The following is a 20,115-nucleotide window of genomic DNA, read 5'->3' as shown; positions in this document are numbered from 1 at the left end:
CGGACCAATTGAAGTTAGAGATGGTTGTGTTTGAAAAATTTCAAAATTCTCGGGTACGGGTCGGGTCGGGTTTGAACAACGTCGGGAAGATGTCGGGTGTAGATAAATTGCACTGGCATTAAGTGCAGATAAATCAGTATTTAGAAAATATTTTATTTGCCATTACATTTGTCATTTAACAATTATTTTTGGACTTGGGTTTTTCTTGGGCTCATTGACAGATTTTTTTTTAGGTTCGGGTCAGGTTTGGGTTTGATCGACGAAAATTGTTCGGGTACGGGTCAGGTTCTGGTCTAAAAAAATCTGAAACCCGACTATCTCTAAGGTGAAGTGAACCCTTCAGAACCGTTGTTGGGGTGAGAATGAGTCCAAATGCATACTTCCACATTCAATAACTTTTACTTATTTACATGAAACAGTCCTTTGATCACTGGAATGTGATCATAGGTAATACACGTACAAATGAAAAAAAAAAATATTTGGAGTTCATCAATTTTCCTTAAAACTATACAAGTGTATGAAAATTGACCCACTCTCACCCCCTCAAACAAAGGGATGAGAATGGGTCAAGGGAACCGAGTCTGTTCCTCATTGGCAACCAAGTAAGTGAATTAAGATCTGGTCAAGGTTGATACTAATTACCAATAATAGATTATATGATGGATATGAGTGTGAGATTCTAAAAAGTATCAGTCCACCTAAAAGTGTGATATTTCATCGCACCTTAAAAGCGGCATTTTTAAATGCCTTTTTTTTAACTTTTTTCGGTGATTTATAAAAAAAAACTTATTGCTCTAGATTTTTTTCGACAGGAACTGCTGGCAACTAAAAGGGTGACACCATAAAATTTTTGATTCAACATACGCAATATTTCTTTTTTTTTTTTTTTTTGATTCACCATCTTCAACTTAGCTAGTTGTACAGACTGAGACTTAATCTAATTCCTTATCCTGTTTTTAAACGTTGTCTTTGTAATATTAAAATCAAAATTGTCGCTGACTTCGTTAAAAAGCCTACAGCAGAAATGCAACGGGTTGAAATGTCCATAAAGCGTTCGATGCGTTGGTAGGTAGAAGAGAGCATGATTCCGAAGACGGCGAGTTGGGGCATGAATATTCAATTGAAAAAGCAGCTCTCCACAGTCGATGTTTCCTGTCAGCAGATCAAAGCAGAACAGTCTCTGCAGCATTATCCTTCTCGATGCTAGTGTCTCCAACTGCATCAGCATACACCGGTTTTCGTATGGGGGTAACCTCACCGCGTCATTCCACGGCAGGCGCCGTAAGGCATATCGCACGAATGATCGTTGGACGCGCTCAACTCGACTACACTGAACTTGGCTATACGGAGACCAAACTTGAACAGCGTATTCTAATACACTGCGAACCACTGCACAGTAGACTGCCTTCATGGCATAGACATCATGGAAGGATTTTGTAATTCGTCGCAAAAAGCCAAGTAGAGAGAAAGCCTTTGCCGTTGTAGTAGAAATGTGCTCGTTAAATTTGAGTTTACTGTCGACGATGATTCCCAGATCTTTCATGGTGGTTACACAATCTAGTTCATGAGAATCGATCAAGTAACATTGGTGCATCAGTGTTCGAGATCGCGTGAACGACATTGATTTACATTTACCGGCATTAACTTCCATCCCATTAGCACGACACCACTTCGTTATGTTGTTCTTGAGATACTAATTAGCCTGGTACACGGTTTATATGGGAAAATATAAAAAATGGAAAAACTGCAACTCCTGTATACTTTTTGAGTTCCATTTTGGTCCCATATCAACTGTGCAAAATTTCAGATCGATCGAAGAAACTATATTTTAGCGCCCGCCATTCTTAGTTTTTCAAACGATTTACTATGGAGAAAATTTACTTCTTCAAAGAAAAATCGCTTGAGGTCACCCATTGATCCCTAAAAATAAGCCGTTGAATGATTTCTGTAGAAAACTTCACGAGGAATCAGACCTCCGAAGACCACAAAGCGATGCGACATTCGTGGAAAAAGTTATTAATGTCGAATTCGTTTATTCCCGACGGTGCACTGCACCGGTGTAGCAATTGACACCGGAAAAACGAACGGTTTCGGTGCAATTTGTTGACAGCTTATGATGGTATTAGTAAGAGCGCATGAGCGAGTCAATGAAAACAATAAAGGATATCCAAAATAAACATAATCAATGTTTTCATGATTTCCGTGATGAACAAAATTATTTTTATTTTGATAAACTTGTAATGATAAATGTTACTTGAAAATTGTTATGTTACGTTTTATCACTCCTACATTATTTATCTTCTTCAAATTCTTGTAATATCATAATTTTTCAATAAAAAGCTACTTTTTAGAATTTAACAATTTCCGTTGCCCAATAAAAAAATATGCTAACATACAATTGTAAACGATCTACGTGCACAAATTTAACACAAAAAATGTTAAAGGCAGTTCAATAGAAAACGTTAAGCTACAACGTAAAAAGGAAAATAAATATACCTATGTTTTTTTAAACATAACGTTATTGAAACGCAACTCATATTAGAAACGCTTTAACCATCCTTTAGTGACATTTGTTTGACTTTCAATGTAAATAATTCAAAAATTAAATATTTGTTGTAAGAAAAAAAAAATAGAATATACGGTTTTTGAAACTGTGTGGACCTACAAAATGTTACTTCAGTAATATTTCAGTCCAATTTGAATAAATAGATTTTTATTTTATTCTGGGCTTATCAAATCTTTATTACGTCGGCACTGTCGTGTAATTGTTAGACGAGTGGGTAGCCCAACTTTCCCCGAATGGTTCGATGCTGATACTATACGACTTTTAAAAACCAAGAAAAGGTTGTACAATAAATTCAGACGCAGCAGATCAGATGAAGACGAAGATGTGTATAAGCAAGCGCGGAGAGAGTTTAAAACTAAACAACGATCGCAGTATGAAGCATACATGAACGAGTTGCAGTTAAATATCCAGTCTAATCCGAAAGTGTTCTGGAACTATGTTGGCAAAACAAGGCGTGATTCTGGTGTGCCAGTAAACGTGACGTACAAATCAATGAAAGCTAATTGCGCTGGACAGGCGGCTGAGCTATTTGCTGACTATTTCAACGCAGTTTACTCCGAGCGTAGTGAAATTGATGTACCCGTGTTTTCACCTTGTGATGAACGTATTCCAGATATTACACTCTCCCTGGATGAAGTACGCAAGAAAATCGAGACGCTGGATGGCTCCAAAGGTAGCGGTCCTGATGGCATACCCAACCTTTGCATCAAAATGTGCGCTGAAGCTTTTTCATTGCCCTTATTTGAATTGTTCAGCTTTTCCTTACGGTGCGGCTACTTTCCGATGTTATGGAAAATTTCGCACATTGTCCCGATTCATAAAAAGGGTTCCAAACTGCCTGTGGAAAATTACCGAGGAATTTCCATATTGTCTGCAATACCGAAAATGTTCGAAAGCCTCATCTACGATCAACTTTACTCATGGATCGAACCGAGATTATCAATTTGCCAGCATGGATTCCTGAAAAAACGCTCTACGACTACTAATCTGGTTGAATTTGTCTCGAGGACCACCAAGTGGATGATGGATGGGCTGCAAGTGGATACATTATACACGGATATGTCCAAGGCATTCGACGTGGTGAACACTGGTGCCATTTTGTCCGTTCTAAGGAAGCACGGCATTGAAGGACCAATTCTCAGATGGCTGCAGACTTATCTAGAAAATCGCACGCAGTACGTTGAGCTTCATCAATCGCGATCAAAGGCATTCTCGGTTGATTCCGGAGTGCCTCAAGGTAGCCATTTGGGCCCCCTGCTTTTCAACACTGTTATGAACGAGTTGCCTAGCTTTCTTGATGGAGTATATATACTCCAGTATATATATTATGATTACTCAGGTTGATGTCGTTTTGGTCGTTTTAACGGTTAAAACATCAAAAATGAGAGCAGAAAAATGTTCCTGTGACAGCAAGTTGAAAACAATTCCTGCTATCAGTGATGGCAAATTGATTACTGTTTTTGCTATCAGTGCGAAAAAATGGAAAAATCGTTAAATTTAGAGTTTTTTTTCGAATAGTATGGAAACCTAAATGCAATACGCTAATTACACTGATGGTATATCATTAGATGCTAGGCGACCTTGTACGCCTAGAAGTTTTGAAATGACTTAAAAACATTAACATTTGTAATTATTTTAAATGACAGCAAAACGATATCAAAATTTGAAATCGAAATTAATCAAGTCAATCTGATATTAAAATATGATATCAATTTACTGCTGATTACAAATCATGTTTTCGATTTGCTATCATTTTGTTGTTAGACTTTGCTCGGGTATATTCTCATTTATGCAGATGATGTTAAAATTTTCATCCCAGTAAGCTGTCTGAAGGATTGTCAAAATTTGCAACGGAATATTGAGCTTTTCTCCAGCTTTTGCAGAAAGTTCGGTCTCAAGATCAATGTGTCAAAATGTAATGTGGTGTCGTTTTCCAGAAAAATTAATACCATTCATTTTGAGTATCAGATGGGTGCCGATGTTATTAATAGATCGTTCTGCGTGAATGACTTGGGTGTGCAGCTTGATTCGGAACTAACTTTTACTGAACATACAGAAAAAGTTATTGCAAAAGCTAACGCCATGTTTGGACTGATTAAGCGTCTTGGGAAAGATTTCGACGATCCTTACACTATCATCTCGCTTTACATTGGATTAGTTCGTTGAACCATTGAATATGCTAGTGTAGTTTGGCAACCATATTATGATACTCATAAAACGAGAATCGAAAGTGTTCAAACAAAGTTTGTCCGGTTTGCTCTTCGTAACCTAGGTTGGAGAGACGCCTTACCCAATTACAAATCATTATGCATGCTTGTTGGTATAGACTCGCTAGAAATTCGTAGGAAAATGGCCGATGCTTTATTTTTGAAGGATGTCATAGATGATAGATACGTTTCTCCATACCTAGCAGGGCAGGTCTCATTGTATGAAGGACGATCAGGTTTAAGACAAGTACGTCCGTTTCAAATTCCAAATAGAGTTCAAAATTACGCTAGGAATGAACCCATGTATCGCATAATGTCATTTTATAATGCTAATCGAAATCAGTTTAATGTTGCAATGTCCAAAGAAAAAATTAAGCATATAATTAGATGTAGTTTTTAGATTAATTGACCTGAAATGAATGTATGTGTTGTAATAGTTTAAGATAATGGGCAAATGCCTACAATCATAATAAATCAAATCAAATCAAAATCAAATTACGTAAATTTTTTCATACATTACAGATCACCATGCGACACAAAAAAAAACTAATGATTAAAACCATTAAATAATCCACATATTTGCGATAAACAAAATAAATAAAAAGTGATGGGAAAAATATACGTTGAATCAACTCTTTGAAATTTCATGTTACCGATAAATTTTTAAGATTCCTCAGAAGTTGAAAGACGTGATAATCATCGATCAAGTTTAAAAAATTTTTAAACGCACAGATTTGCTGTTTGAAAATTAAAACATCTCAAAATAAACGAATATCCAAGAAAACTGTTTACCTAATGCCGAAGAGAAAATCATCATTCCTACCAAAACAAAATCACGATACAAGTTCAGCGATATGCATGTATTGGTAAAGCTAGCTTTGTACCTGCTACACCGCGCTCAAACTGGGTGTAGCATTTTCTTGCACCGGTGCCAATCGGGTGTCAAAACAGAACAGTACCTGCGAATAAACGAACGGTTTCGGTGCAAGTTTGCTACACCCGGTGGCAAAGCGGTGCAGGCGGTGCAAATAAACGAATTCGACATAAGCTTTACCCGATCGATAAAATGACGAGATTTTATTATTTATTGTTATTCCTTACGTGTTAAACAGCGTTTGCATGCCATTCGGTTATCAGTCAATAACTTTTTCCACGTGCCTTAGATCGATTTGCGCTCTTTGGAGGGTTTTTTCCTCGTAAAATTCCCAACAGAAATCATTCATCGATATATTTTTAGGGGTTAAGGAGCAACCTGGGGCGATTTTTCTTTGAAAAAGTGATTTTCCCCATAGTAAACCGTATGAAAACTTAAAACGGCTGGCGCTAAAATATAGTTTCTCCGATCGAGCTGAAATTTTGCACAGTTGCTATGGGGCCAAAATGGAACTCAAAAAGTGTACAGGAGTAAAATGTCTTTTTGTGTCCCACGCTAAAGGGTGAGTCGATAAGTATTGTGCCTTTTTCAAACTAACTAACTTTTTTCCTACTTCACCAAAATCAACCAAATTTTGCACAGTTTCTCCTTATAGTCTATTGTTTACATAAAATGAATTGAGAAGTCATCAGAGAGATTCCGGTCGATACAGAATAAATTTAGTTAACAGTTCTAAAAAAGGTGTTGTACAATCACATGCTAAAATCAAAAATCATGGTATCGCGCCTTGGAACAATTAATGATTATATATTATCGGATCATCTTAATGCCCATCAATGGGTTTCAAGAATGGTTGTCAGTGAAACATAAGCTTGGAGCTGGGTGAAAACCAGGCACGATGCGCATAAACAAACCAGAGAGCTTTAATTATTTGTTTCAAGTTGAACCTGAACACGCCCACATGGAGGGCGGTAATCGAAAATGTCGTGAATTTCAATAAAATGCATCCTAAATTTGAACCTATACCAAAAAGTTGAAATACATACATATACTAAACTACTGTAAAAATTTGGTTTCATTCCGTTAACTGTAGACAATTTGCGAATCAGTTGAAGGTAGGGTGGCACAATAATTAACGACTCACCCTTTAATACTTATACATTAGAGTGGGTCAATGTTGTATGGAGAAACTTTAAATTTGATCGTATCAACCCGGAACAAAGCTTGTTTTTTCTATATTAGCGTCCAAAACAACTGTGCAAAATTTGGGAGCGATTGATTGCGTCCCCGTATGGGACCATTCATAAACCACGTAGACTTTTTGGGGGGAGGGGGGGTCTGGCCAAAGTCTGCGCTCCATACAAATTTCAAAATTTTTGTATGGACGAAAGTCTACGAGGGGGGATGGGGAGGTCTGAGATGACCAAAATTTGGTCTACGTGGTTTATGAACAGCCCCTATTCCGCTTTGCGATTGAAATTTGAATGAAAGTTAGTATGGGAAAACGTACTTTTTTGCATTTATCTCATAAATTGAAATTTTTTGTCTAAAACAGTCTAACCAATGACGGTAAAGTATAGCCTAGGATATGCCGAAAAACTTTGCCGAAGACCGCAAAGTGATCCGACGCTTGTGAAAAAAGTTATTTGCCAGGTATCTTAGGCCAAAAATTAAGATTTTATTATTGATGTTATTCCTTTACATATGTTAAATGTTAAGCACCACTGGGCAATCTGTACGTTAAAACTTTTTTCACAAATGTCGGATCACTTTGTGGTCTTCAGCTAAGTTTTTCGGCATACCTAGGCTATTGTAGGCTATTCTTCACCGTCATTGGTAAGACTGTTTTAGACGAAAAATTTAAATTTATGAGAAAAATGCAAAAAAGCACATTTTCCCATACTAAATTCCATACAAATTTCAATCGCAATGCGGAATACGGGGAAGCAACCAATCGCTCCCAAATTTGGCACCGTTACTTTGGACGCTAAAATGAATCGAAAAAGCTTTGTTCCGAAAAATCGACTTTGTTGACCCAGTCTATTATACATATAAGATAATGTTGTGACCCAATCTCGCCTCTCTGACCCATTGCCACCTACAACGATGGTGCTTTGAAATTGGGAATATGTACGAACAATAAAAAACGCTTGCAAATCGATCAACTAGTTTTTAAGATATCAAGATCACCGTAACGGAATTTAAAAAAAAAACACACACACAATTTCGAGATAAACGCGAACGTTTCAAAACTGGACACATCGATGTACAATCACCGCAATGTTTCGCGGTAGTCTGCGGAAAACCCCAACAAGAATTAAGAGTGAACTGTGATTAGAAGTTCTATGAATTTTGCATACAAATAATCCGGGAGCTCATAAGTGTGTGAATAAACACTAGTTAAAAAATACTTAAAACGGTACAGGATAGATCATATATATTAAACCTAGACAACAAACAAATAGTTATAGGAAAAATATAACAAAAGTTGGCACTTTTAGGAAACCCTTGTGGTTTATCTTAAACTTTCTGATGCTCTCGTTTATCTTGTTTATGAATGTTTGCTACCTGGTAAAAAAATGGCTTTCTTTTGTGTTCTACTAGGTATGGGAGTAGGTATTTCAGTATTATTTGGTTTACTTTTCTTACGCTCCCTTAAGACTACTGCTGCGCTCTCAGGTCAAAAAATACATGAAATTACATCAACTTTTTGTTCGAACTAAGTGTACATCAATACGATAAATACTTATGGATACTGTAAGTTGTAGTAGTGTAAATTGTGTGAATAGTAGAAGAACTGCTACTGCTTTGCTCAATACTTACGTACTGATTTAAATGCGCTGCTACTATGTCGGTGCTTGTAGTACGAATGGGATTTAGTGCTCGTCCGCTGGTTCTTGTTTCACTTCCACGACAGGATCTTCTGTAAATTTCGAATATTTAATGTTATTTTCTTAAATTTTGACTGTTTGTGTTTTCTTTAGGATGTTATTATTAGTACATATTGTTTATTGTCACTCGAAATTTTGGAGAAGTAAACCCTCTTTGAGTGATTTCCGTTCTTCGTATGTTCCGGGGGAATGATTCATTCTTGGGATATGATTTGCAGGTGGACATTATAAAACAACTTACCATCTCCATTCGCAGCCAGATGCTCATCCAAACTTTCTTCGTCGTTTTCCAATCGTTGTTTCTTGTTACTGGGCTCAATGTGATGATCGTCTTCTTCCTGCTCTTCCTCTTCCTCGTCTTCAGCTTCTTTTTCGTGTTCGTCAGTCTTAACGGCATTCTGGCAGTCGTGCGTGTGTTCGTTCGAACGCACCAACAGCCCATTTCGATGCAGCAGCATGGCCACTTTACAACCGGCAGTTCGACAACGATAGTACCGTGCTCGATCTCTTCGGGTGTGGCCGGCCACAAACATGGCGCCCTTGTGGATAAGGTACATTCCTCGTTTTTTGCCTTTGACATCGATGAGCTCATAATCATACGAACCCTCATCGTCAACGAAGGATGCCTGATGCTGCTGTTCCGCACCGGTGAAAGACTCCTCCGGCACATCTTCAACTTCGGCAGAATCGTCGTACGATTCTTGTGACAGCTCAGTTATCGTGCAGGACATGGAGACCGAATCATCCATGTTGATATACGGAGGATGCGAGTGTCCTTCGTCATTGGATTTGATCAATGTGCCGTCGGTTTGCTTGAATAATCCACCTCGGCACTTCATCGGCAGTCTCCGACTGCAGCGCCAATGTTCCGAACCGTCACGCCGGGTAAGATAGTATATGTAACGGTATCCTTCATGGATGATAGGTTTTCCAATGTAAGGATTCGGTTTCACGGCTGTACCTGGTCTTGGATAAGATGAAGTCGGTTCCGGTGTCGACGATAATTTCGTGTCACTGTCGGCCATACTTGGACTGGGATTTTTATATTTCATGTCATAATTGGGCAGCTTTCGTTTCATAGAATTATCAAGCGTCTCCATTCGGTCGTGATTATGTTCCGGTCCTTTAACAATGTGACCATCTGTTAGGCGATACATTGAAGCATTACAAGTTTTTTCAATGCACTTCCACAGAATGGCTCCATCGTCACGCTTGTTCGCAAAGTTGTACCTATGGCCACCATGCAGCAGCATACGATTATTGGTCATCTTGCTACTATCGGCGGTTCCATTGCTATGCTCCGGTTTGACGATGTTGTCTTTGGAATCGTAAGCAGCGCCGCCGGGTTCCGGTTTCGTCTTGAATGGAGGATTGTGGTTGTGTTTTTTATCGCCCACCGGAGCAACCCGTCCATTCGGAAGCAGTTCTATCGGAACATAGCAGCGTCGATTCATATCCGACACATACGTGTGGCAATACCATATTCCGGCGCCGTCAGTCTTAGATCGAGGAGTTGTGTATCGATGGCCACGATGCACCAGTATGTTGTTGCCGTTTTTGTTCTGAACAATTTTGAATTCCTTGGAACCTCGGCCAACGGGTCTGAAGATCCTCAAGTCGGGCTTCATGTGCGTGTGCATCGAATCGGCCATGGGCATTACGCGGCCATTGCTTAGCAACATCAGCGTCGCCGGGCAGGATTCGCTTGTCTTGCACCGATAGAAAACGCAACCGTCGTGTTGTTTATGCTCAAAGTCGTACACGAAATCCTCGAAAACGATAAAATTGCGCTGCGCCGAGCTCTTCACGAACGTATACCTGAAATCAAAGGGGGAAATCATTGTTACTGCATTACAAAAACGTTTCATTTTAATTTTAAAACAAAGGCCTTTAGAAACATCCACAAATGCTCGTAGAACTTTCTTAAGATTTTTAAGATCCTCTTATCTCCTCATAGGCCTATACCTATAGATAGTTTGTAACAACATAAAAAAATAACAAATAAATAAATATACTATTGATATTGTTTTTTCTCAAACATTTAAATAATGGCTCACCTTTTCGATCCGAGAATTGCCTCTTCGCCTTCTTCGGTGTCGTCTTCCGATTCTTCGTTAAATGTTAGCGCCGGTAGTTGAGAGGCCGGAACAACCGTTTTCACAACGAAAGTTGGTTCTTTAGGGATAATCGCTGGTTTGGGAATCATCTGTTTCGGAACGACCGACACTGACACCGGTTGCAACATTGAGATATCGCCACCTCCATCCATGTTCGGTGGATGAGTATGACCGAAACCTACCGGATCCATGATACGGCCGTTCGTCAGTAGACGCAGCATGGCCGGACATTTCTTCATCTTCTTCCGGGTGCAGCAAAGTGACACTATACCATTGGCCAATCGATTTTTCGCCCAATATCGATAGCCCTGGTAGATCAACGATTCTCCGCGTGAAGTTTTTGCAATTTTGAAGTCACTGTCGCCACCTTGCGGTATGACCAGTGGAGCATACTGTTCAATTACTTCCTCCTCCATTTGCGGTTCGTCCGGCACTTGAATTACTTCCGCCGGCGTCGAAATAGCGATCACATCATTGTCTTCCTCCTCTTCAATCTGACTAGGATCGTGATTATGGCACTGATCTCCTGCACGAACCAGCTTTCCATTCGTTAGCAGTAAAATGCCCATTGTACATTGGAGATTCTTAACTTCGGCACAGCGGTAGTAAATGCTACCATCTTTGCGAACCCACGTGTAGAAGTAGCGATAGCCACGGCATACGAGTACCTTGTTGGAGCCTTCCTGAATAAATTTAAAATCTGTTATACCTTCATCTTCAGGAATAGTCCGCTTATCAGTGGCATTGAAACTTGGCTGTACGGTTGATGGACCTGGCGTAGGTTCCAATGCTGCATTCACATTGGTCGCTTTCCGCACCTGACTTGGCGGAGGATGGTTGTGAACGATCGCCGATTCGTTTGCTGCGTTCTTCAAAACTCCATTGGCAAACAGATATACACCGGCCGAGCAGTGATTACTTCTAGCCCAGACGCACCGCCAGTGCGTTGTTCCGTCGTTTCTTTGGTAATTCAACCGGAAACGATGATTCTCGTGAATCAGAATATCGTTTCCGACACGGTTCTTTACAATTTTGTAATTCTTGACCGGTTTTGTTTCGGCGGTCGGAGGATTGAACTCGGTTTTCATCGAATGCGAATGGTCTTGCTCTCCGGTGCTCAACAGGCGTCCATCCGGTCGAAGCCTTACGTAGGCGTAGCATTTGTAGCGTTTTCGATGAGCACAGCGCCACACCGCCGATCCGTCGCTCCGGTTGTACGACAGGTAGTACCGGCGATCCTTGTAGATGAGCGTGTTTTGATCCTTGCGATTTTTTGCGATCACATATTCACCATGGTCGATGTATCGTTCTTCGTCTCCCTCGGTTAGCTGCACTTCCTCCAATGGAGATGGTTGTATTGTGGATCGTGTTGCTTCCAGCAAGCTTATTTGCGGCGTTGATTTATTCTAAAAAGAGAAGAAAGAAATTTAGTTAAATAAATAATTAAAATATATTAAAAGACGTCCACTCAAAAATGATCATTTTCTACACGCTTTCAGGGGCGTGGCATGATTCATTGACGTTTTCTAAATTAAATAAACTTTGGGAACGCGTGATTCTTGATAACATAAAGTGACTAAAGTTTTTTTTTTTTTTTTTTTTTGCTAGGTTTCTAGCTGCACTCTGAATAGAGTTGAAACCTCTACACTAGACCTGAAGATAGGAAAGAATACGTAATCTTTCAGAAGCAGTTTACCAGCCGTACGCGGAAAATGATATCCATTAAGACACTGTTGCAAACTGACTCAGAAAGTTACGGTAGAAGATTGGAAAGTTTTCAATTTTCAATTGGTCAATCAGTCAAGATTTTCCTATGTAGTGTTATGGTCATACGGTTAGTATTTGCCTTCTTGTTCGGATTTATGGTATGGTTCAATATGTTTTTCTACTCGTTAAGTCAGTTGTCGTATGTTTGTTTTTTTATCGAATCAGTCGAACCCCGTATGTTTAAATATAGTCAATCCTGCGTCAAATTGTTTTCCTAATTAATTTCGCTTTTCGTTTCCTACTTCTCTGTGTTCATCTCTTGTGTCCTTAAATTGTCATCGGTCCAAAACCCACAGAAAGATGTAACTGAACTTCTGATATTTTTCTGTTAGTGTCATGATACCATCTAAGAGGTAAACAAAAATGCGCCAAGTTGGTCAGCTGATTGCACTATTTTTTTTAAATAATAAAGATTGCTTGTCAACTATTATGTATTCATCCCCCTACAAATACTATGAAAAATATTCAAATTCGTTCAATTATCCTATCGGTCCTACCTCGATAAACCATGTCATTTTCTCAAGCGTGACCTAGAATGTCAACCTAGTCATACACAAGTAACGTTGTTCAGCTAATAAAAAGCAGTCAGTTTTTGTCCAAAATGTCACGTCGAACGCATTGACGTCAACAATGCGTTTAAGTGTTCGCACGTTAGCTTCGAATCTATCAGCACAATTAAGTGCTGCAAATCTCCTTCCCACTATTAATTCTTCGGTCGATTTTAATTGCTTTATTTAAAGAAAATATGACCAACTAACATTGTAAAAATTCGAAAAAGCAACTATGACATTAATAAATTACTAAACAAAATCAACCGAGAAAAGTGGGAAATAGAGCCCAAACAACATTTTGAAGTCAGCTGGCTGTAAAAGGTTCCAAAACCTGTCACAAATCCTATAATGCTTTTATTAGGATTTGTAACGATCATCAAAACCTTCTCAAATCCAACCGACTTGGAACTGTTGCTTGGGAATATACTCTACTAAGCCCCAGCGGATCCTCCGTGTTTATCGAGCATGTCTGATGCATATGATCAGCCATACTCCATCTGCAACAGCCGGTTCGTGATGAACCGTTGGAGGCGCATTAAAGTGTTGAAAAGGTGATATGTTTCACTAAAGAACACTACATTACAATAATCAAAATGAAACTCCTTCACTTTAATACCGTCAACCCCTGCGAACTTGGCCAGGGATAACATAAAGTGACTAAAGTTAACTTTATATATAGATATAGGTATAGAATGCAACGCGGGCGGTCATACTGCAGCATGGGGCTCGGCAGAACGTGGAACGTTACAAACGGATACTGGAGCAGCAGACCAACCAATTTTCGGAGAAGAAACGCCGCGGCATTTTACAATGCATTGTGACCAATTCTGATGCGAATATGTAATCTCAAAAGGCTATGGTAAATGGTGTGGATATTTAGTTTTTTAGTCTCCTCTGTTTTAATTTACGACACTTTTTAATCTCGCATAATTAAGCTATATAAACTTACCACCGCATGATGCTGTGATGAGGGTAGTGGTCTGGCATCGGCCCCGCTTTTGTGATTGTGTTCCTTGCCGTTGGTGGACGTTACAATGGTACCGTTATCCCGACAGAACAGGGCCGCCCGGCAGGATTTGCATTTGAAGTGGACACATCGCCAATACTCACGCCCATTCTTCTTGCGAACGATCAAGCGGTAGAAGTAGTTCTTATGCTCAACCACATTCCTACCGTAGTTAACATTCGGCGGTGTTTGATCAAGATCCACATTCGAAGAAGCAGCACCGCTGGATTCCTGGGTCTTCGATGCCGACGACGGAGGGCGACTATTGCTTCCACCGGGGATAATGTTCAAATAATCGTACAGAGGGTTCACCCGGGTTGGTGCCACAGATTCCAATCTCTTGGTAGATTCCCAGTTTGGTTCGTGATTATGACCCGCATTATTATTTCCTGGTACAATCCGGTCGTCGGGCATGAGGAATATGATAGCTCGACAGCTACTGTTGGATCGACACTTCCAGGAGGAGCTTCCATCTTGGTTTCTGTTGCGAATAGAATAGCGATAGCCTTGGTAGAGTAGCGTCATCTGACCTCTTTGGTTTTTGAATAGACGATAACTGCGCCCTCTACCTTCGGTGGAAGATGTGGACGCTGCTGGCTTTATAGCGGGAGCACTGGAAGATGGTTGACCTGAAGCCGTATGGTTGTGTTCGGACTCGCTGAGCATTTTTAGTTTCCCGGTAGGAAGCATCTTAACAGCCACGCGGCAACTGTCTACGAGACAAATCCAAATAATGCAACCATCCGGAAGCTCTTTAATCTTACGATAATGGAATCCGTTCCATTCGAGTGAATCGCCTTGGCGTTTGTAGGCGCCGATTGTACTCGGTTCACTGATAACTGGTTGCACAGGTGGTAGCGGCGGTGGTGCTGGTTTCACTGCTCGTTCTATTTCCGGTGGCAACTCGGCCAACGGTTGATGATTATGCTTGATGGCATTCTCCTCCGGAGTACCATCGGGATGGATTATCACTCCAGCCATGCAGGTGTTGCCACTCATCGAACATCTCCACGTGGTGGTACCATCAGGTCTTTCGCTGCGCTTGGACATCCGGTTACCTTTGTGAATCAAGCACTCGTTGTTGCTCTTATTCACACTGTAGTAGTAGTCCGGATGCTTGAACGGAGGTTCCGGCGATGCAGGCTCTTCCGGTTCATCTTGCAGTTCTTCGGTGGTAAGATCTGGAGTAGAACATAATGTCAGCAGAAGAAATAAAAAGCTGGTTAAAAGCAGTGGTTTGCATATTATGTAAGGTAGTATCGAATGGCGGAAAAATAAGGAATGGCCAAGAATATTTCGTTCGAACCTTGGATCGAACCATGGTAAATTATTAATTTAAAAATAAACAAACTATACCAAATCACAAAGCAACAAAACTTACCCACGTCAGAGCTGATGTCATAGGATACATTCTGATCATGTGAAATGTCTTCACCCTCACCATCATCGCGGTCGGTTTTGCCGTGGTTATGCCCTGCGTTGATCACTTCGACGCGACCATCCACGGTCAAGTTGACCGACGCTTTGCATGTCTTCTTATTCATTTGACAAGTCCACAAAATGGAGCCATCCACTCGGTCACGTATCTTGCAATATCGATATCCTCGATGGACGAGACTATCTGTGTTGCGCCGGTTTTTGATAATTCTGAAGTCCGCTTGCTGGCCATTCGGTGGTCGGGGATAAGGACGATCCGTAGAGCTGTTGAACCACACGGCTTCATTTCCTTGGTCATTGTCGGCCGCATCGCTGCTAGTGCCGCCCATCCAATGAACATCATCTCCCCCAAGTACGGTCTGTAACAAAGAGTGCATGTTCATGTCGGTATCATTGGCTGCATCGTCTTGTTCGCTAATGTCAATTACATCCGTTTGGGATCTATCCATTTCTTCCGATTCCTGATCATAGTCCGCTGGTTTGACATTTTCACTTGGTTTGTGTGAGTGTTCGGCATTTTCCACCATGGCCAACGTATCGTTGGGGAACAGAATGACACCGGCCTTACAGCCTCGTTGGGATGCCGAGCAACGCCAAAGCGACGTTCCATCCACACGTTCACACTTCTTGGTGTAACGGTAACCAGCGTGAATCATACTGATACCGTTCTTGCTATTTTTGACGTAATACCATTGACTGTTGCCAAAGACCTCCGGATCAATGGGATAAGTAATTTCTTGTCCAGGCATGTCACCTTCTTCATCATCATCCATTATCTCCATATCGTTAGGACGTTCGTGGTTGTGGTCAAATTCGGTCGCCTTTGCAATAGATCCATCTGGGAATAAATCAACCGCGGCTCGGCAGGTCTTTTTATTCATTTTGCACAGCCACTTGATAGAGCCATCCTGCCGAACACGTACCTTACAGTACCGGTATCCGTCGTGAACCAATGCCTCAAAGCCTTTACGATTCTTAACGATACGATACCCTCCAGCCATCTGCTGCTCCGTTGTGAAGTTCGGACACTGTGGAATCTGCGGCAGAAGGGACAACTTGGGTTGACTTCGGGCTGGCGTAAGCAGCGGATCATCGAGGACCTCAACGTCTTCATCGCTGTATTCGACCGTGACGGGAGCTTCCGTCTGTTCATGCTCGTGCTCATGTTCGGTGCCCATACGATGAATGTATGCTTCGGCGTTAAGAACCACTTTGACACGGCACATGCCACTTCGGTAGGAGCACCGCCAGATAATCGAACCATCCACTCGTGACCACTCTTTGCTGAAACGGTGACCTTCGAAGACAAGGGCGTCGTTTCCTGAAACAGAACAGAAATCGTTTAACTATCTGGAAACTGTATTCGCGCGTAAGATATCATAATTTATCATGAGTCAAACGCTTATCTCAAAGCTCTAGAGTAATCCTGATCAAAGAAGAACTGAGAATCATACACAGAATTAGGAATCGAAAAAAGTGATTGAAATTAAGTGATGTCATGGTATTTCATAATGATCAACCCAATTTAAAGCCTCAACACCTTTCAAAAATCTTTATCAAAATTGTCTAAGTTCTTGATTTAGTGTGTTGTTGCCTTTATTTGGTCTATTCGGTATCGACCGAATGATAACAGCCTTTATCAACTTAACTAAAAAAACACCGCATTTTTTTAATTGATAGCAAGATAGCTAGAACATCCGATACTAGGTACCTACCTCTTTGGTTTTTCGTAATTCGGAACATTCGGCTTCCGAGCCCTTGTTCTTGTCTCTCCAGATATCGTTTGTCCGTTTCGTGACGATGTTCGCCGGACTTTTCAATCCTGCCATCGGCGTAAATGATCGCAACGGCTCGACATTTGTCGTAGTTTCTACGACATCGCCACAGAACCGCACCATCGTACCGCTCGCGGTCTTTGCTGTATTGATGACCCTCGTAGATCAAGCATTCCCGCCCCTTAACATTGGTCGTCACCTCATAGTCGGCCGAACCCTGTTGCTTTCTTTCGTCCATCATCACTTCTACACTGGGTGTCAACAATGCTGCCATGTCATCGTTATAGTCCTCTTCTCCCTCCTCGTCATCCTCTACGTCCTCCACTATAGTAAACGGTTGCATCAGGCTATCATCCATGGTACTGTCCACGTCATATTCCGACTCATCTCCAACCACCTTATCGTGATTGTGCGTACCGTGGTATCTCACTTTGGCTTCCGGGTATACGTACAAACCAGCAGTACACTTGTTGTTGTTAGATCTACACTTCCAGTACGTCGACCCATCCATTTTTACGTACCGTTTGCAATACTTGAACCCTAGATGAACTAGGGTTTCACCTTTCTTCTTATTAGGTACAATTCGTAGACTATCCTCGCCTACACTGGTCAACTCCGACAGATTAACACTCGAATCGTCAAGGTCTGCGTCGTCATCGCCGTAGTGAATTCCAAAGCTTTCAAGAAGAGCCGTATTATCAGTTGATAGCGGACTAGGTTCTTCTTCTATGTCTCCCTCCAAGGGAGCGTTCTGAGGATGACTATGCTTATTGTTGTTGGCTGGAGTTATTGTGTCGTCCAAGTTCAGGTTTACGGCGGATTGACAACCTCCCAATCGGCATCGCCAATGGACGGATCCATCTCGGCGACTGAAATGCCGACAATATAGGTATCCTTGATACACCAATCGTTCCCGATTGGTGGGAGTCATTATTATACGATAGTTTGACTTTTTAACACTAGTAGTGGCACCCGCGATGCCGAATGATTTGCGAGATTCTGCATTCTGTTTGAGGTGTGCTGGTACACTGACAGCTTCACCATCGCTGTTGTAGTACACCTCATCGTCGTCCACAATTACTTCACGTTTAATGGTAAGCTGTTTTAAAAGACAAACGATAATTGATAGAAGCAATTGAGTAAATTAAGAGCAGCCTACCTCATCGTTCAAATCTGGAGGACAGCGATTTTTTGAGCCCATAGGCTGTAGGAGACTGTCTTCATCTTTGCCCACGGAATCGTGCTCCGGACCTCCATGTACCTGAAACCGAGTAAGAATGCTTTTGTTAGCAACAATCAGCGATACATTCAAAATAAATTAAAACTTTGGTAGTAGTCGGTAAGATTTTGATTTGAAAAATATATGAGATGGTTTGTCCTATACCGATCACTTGCGGCATGAATCGTAAAAATATTCATTTTCGTATTAGTTTTCTTAACTAGATAGAGGATTTTGGAATTAACTGCTTTAATTAGAATTTTCATAAGTTTTTCTGTCGCGGTTGAATGCCTCCAGTAAGCTCGTCGCTCTATGAAGGAAGCACAACACTATAGACAACGGATGCAACACCCAGTGACACAGCCGAAACTTTCTATGACAGCGGCATTGCAGCGGGAATGGTGAGTCGACAAAAAGCGTCCAACATAGCTCTGGTCCTCACAAGTTCCTACCTCATGCTTTCACGGGTCAATCAATGACAAAGACCGACAGCTAAGAGTTATGTGCTTAGCTGGTAGTGCAGCCTGGGCACTGTTGGCCTTCTGGCTTCAGCTAGATTGAGAAGATATGTCCCGAGCGTCTATTAACAAAGGCTCAAACAGCGTCTGTATGTACTGACATCCAGCGGCTGAATGTGAACTGTTTCTCAACCGAAAGCTATACCTCCAAGATGGCAGTCCTATTACGGAAGCCAAAAACCTACTGTCCCTCCCCGAATCTCTACCAATCGTTCAAGAAACCAACGAATTGTTTTTCCGACATCGTCTTGTAGCATGAAACAATGGACAAGAATTGGAACATGACATATTTTAACGCTGGCTCAGCAAGGAAAGCTAGCACAACTCGCCAGCGAAGTGCAGCGCATAAAGCTCAAAATTCTGGGAATAAGTGTAGTTCGTTGACCTAACTTTGAAGAACACAAGCTACCGTCGGGACCGGTATTATTATATTCCGGTATTCGAGGCGACAGCGCTTGCTGACACCGAGCAGTTGGTTTCCTACTTAGCGCCCAGGCTCAGGCATGTATCAAGTGGGAGTCAATTAATGAAAGAATCATTACTGCCAGATTTAGAACACGGGTTCATAACCTCACAATAATCCAAAGTTGCGCACCGACCAACGCTGCCGAGCTACAGGACCAGGACAATTTCTATAGTGAACTGAATGCCGTCGTCAATAGAGTTCCAAAAGGCGACATCAGGATCTGATACGGATTATTAGCGTGCCATAGGACGCCATAGGTCTAGGATAAATGAACGAAAAGGGCGAACTATTTACAGAGTATTGTGGCTCGCTCTTTCCCTATCGATCGGTGTAGCGCTGATATCGCGTGTGATCATTTAATCGGCGAGATTCGGCTATGCAATGCTCGGATACAGCGGCAGGAGGTAAGACTCAGACGACGCTTCAACTCCGACTAGAAGATCCCACTGTGAAGAAATCGTCCGTTGAAGAACTTGGAACCCGAGCAGCAGTTGTTCCGGAAGGTGACAGCATAGAAGAGCAGTAGACGGCCATCAAGGATAGCTGTATTGAAACCAACGAGAATAACTTGGATGAGCAGCGCACTCAGCAAAAAGAGTGGATCACTGCTGAAATCTGAAAGAAGGTAAACGAGCGCAGAGAAGCGAAGGCCGCGATAGAGCGGGAGCAGCCAAATACGAATCCCGTCAACGGTATTCGGCTCTAGAAAAGGAAGTCAAAC

The 20,115-nt window shown here is 41.4% G+C and overlaps 1 protein-coding gene across 2 annotated transcripts in view; it reads right to left on the bottom strand.

Annotated features, from left to right (window-relative positions):
- Positions 1 to 8,266: 8,266 nt before the first annotated feature.
- Positions 8,267 to 20,115, bottom strand: part of LOC109429833 (uncharacterized) — a 44,557-nt gene continuing 32,708 nt past the window's right edge. Inside the window, exons 3-10 of one of the 2 annotated variants that reach the window (XM_029857041.2) lie at positions 18,351 to 18,452; positions 17,132 to 18,290; positions 15,845 to 16,737; positions 15,361 to 15,775; positions 13,923 to 15,160; positions 10,596 to 12,061; positions 8,780 to 10,356; positions 8,267 to 8,570 (exon numbers count right to left, since the gene is read on the bottom strand). In XM_029857041.2, the coding sequence (XP_029712901.2) occupies positions 8,524 to 8,570; positions 8,780 to 10,356; positions 10,596 to 12,061; positions 13,923 to 15,160; positions 15,361 to 15,775; positions 15,845 to 16,737; positions 17,132 to 18,290; positions 18,351 to 18,452 (6,897 nt within the window). In that variant the 3' untranslated portion in view covers positions 8,267 to 8,523. Of the gene's footprint in view, positions 8,571 to 8,779; positions 10,357 to 10,595; positions 12,062 to 13,922; positions 15,161 to 15,360; positions 16,738 to 17,131; positions 18,291 to 18,350; positions 18,453 to 20,115 lie in introns of both variants that reach the window. The other variant, XM_029857040.2, reaches the window with a different exon arrangement.

The sequence above is a fragment of the Aedes albopictus genome, chromosome 1 (genome assembly GCF_035046485.1).
Source record: "Aedes albopictus strain Foshan chromosome 1, AalbF5, whole genome shotgun sequence".
Lineage (NCBI taxonomy): Eukaryota > Metazoa > Arthropoda > Insecta > Diptera > Culicidae > Aedes > Aedes albopictus.
This window is presented reverse-complemented; position numbering and strand designations above follow the sequence as displayed.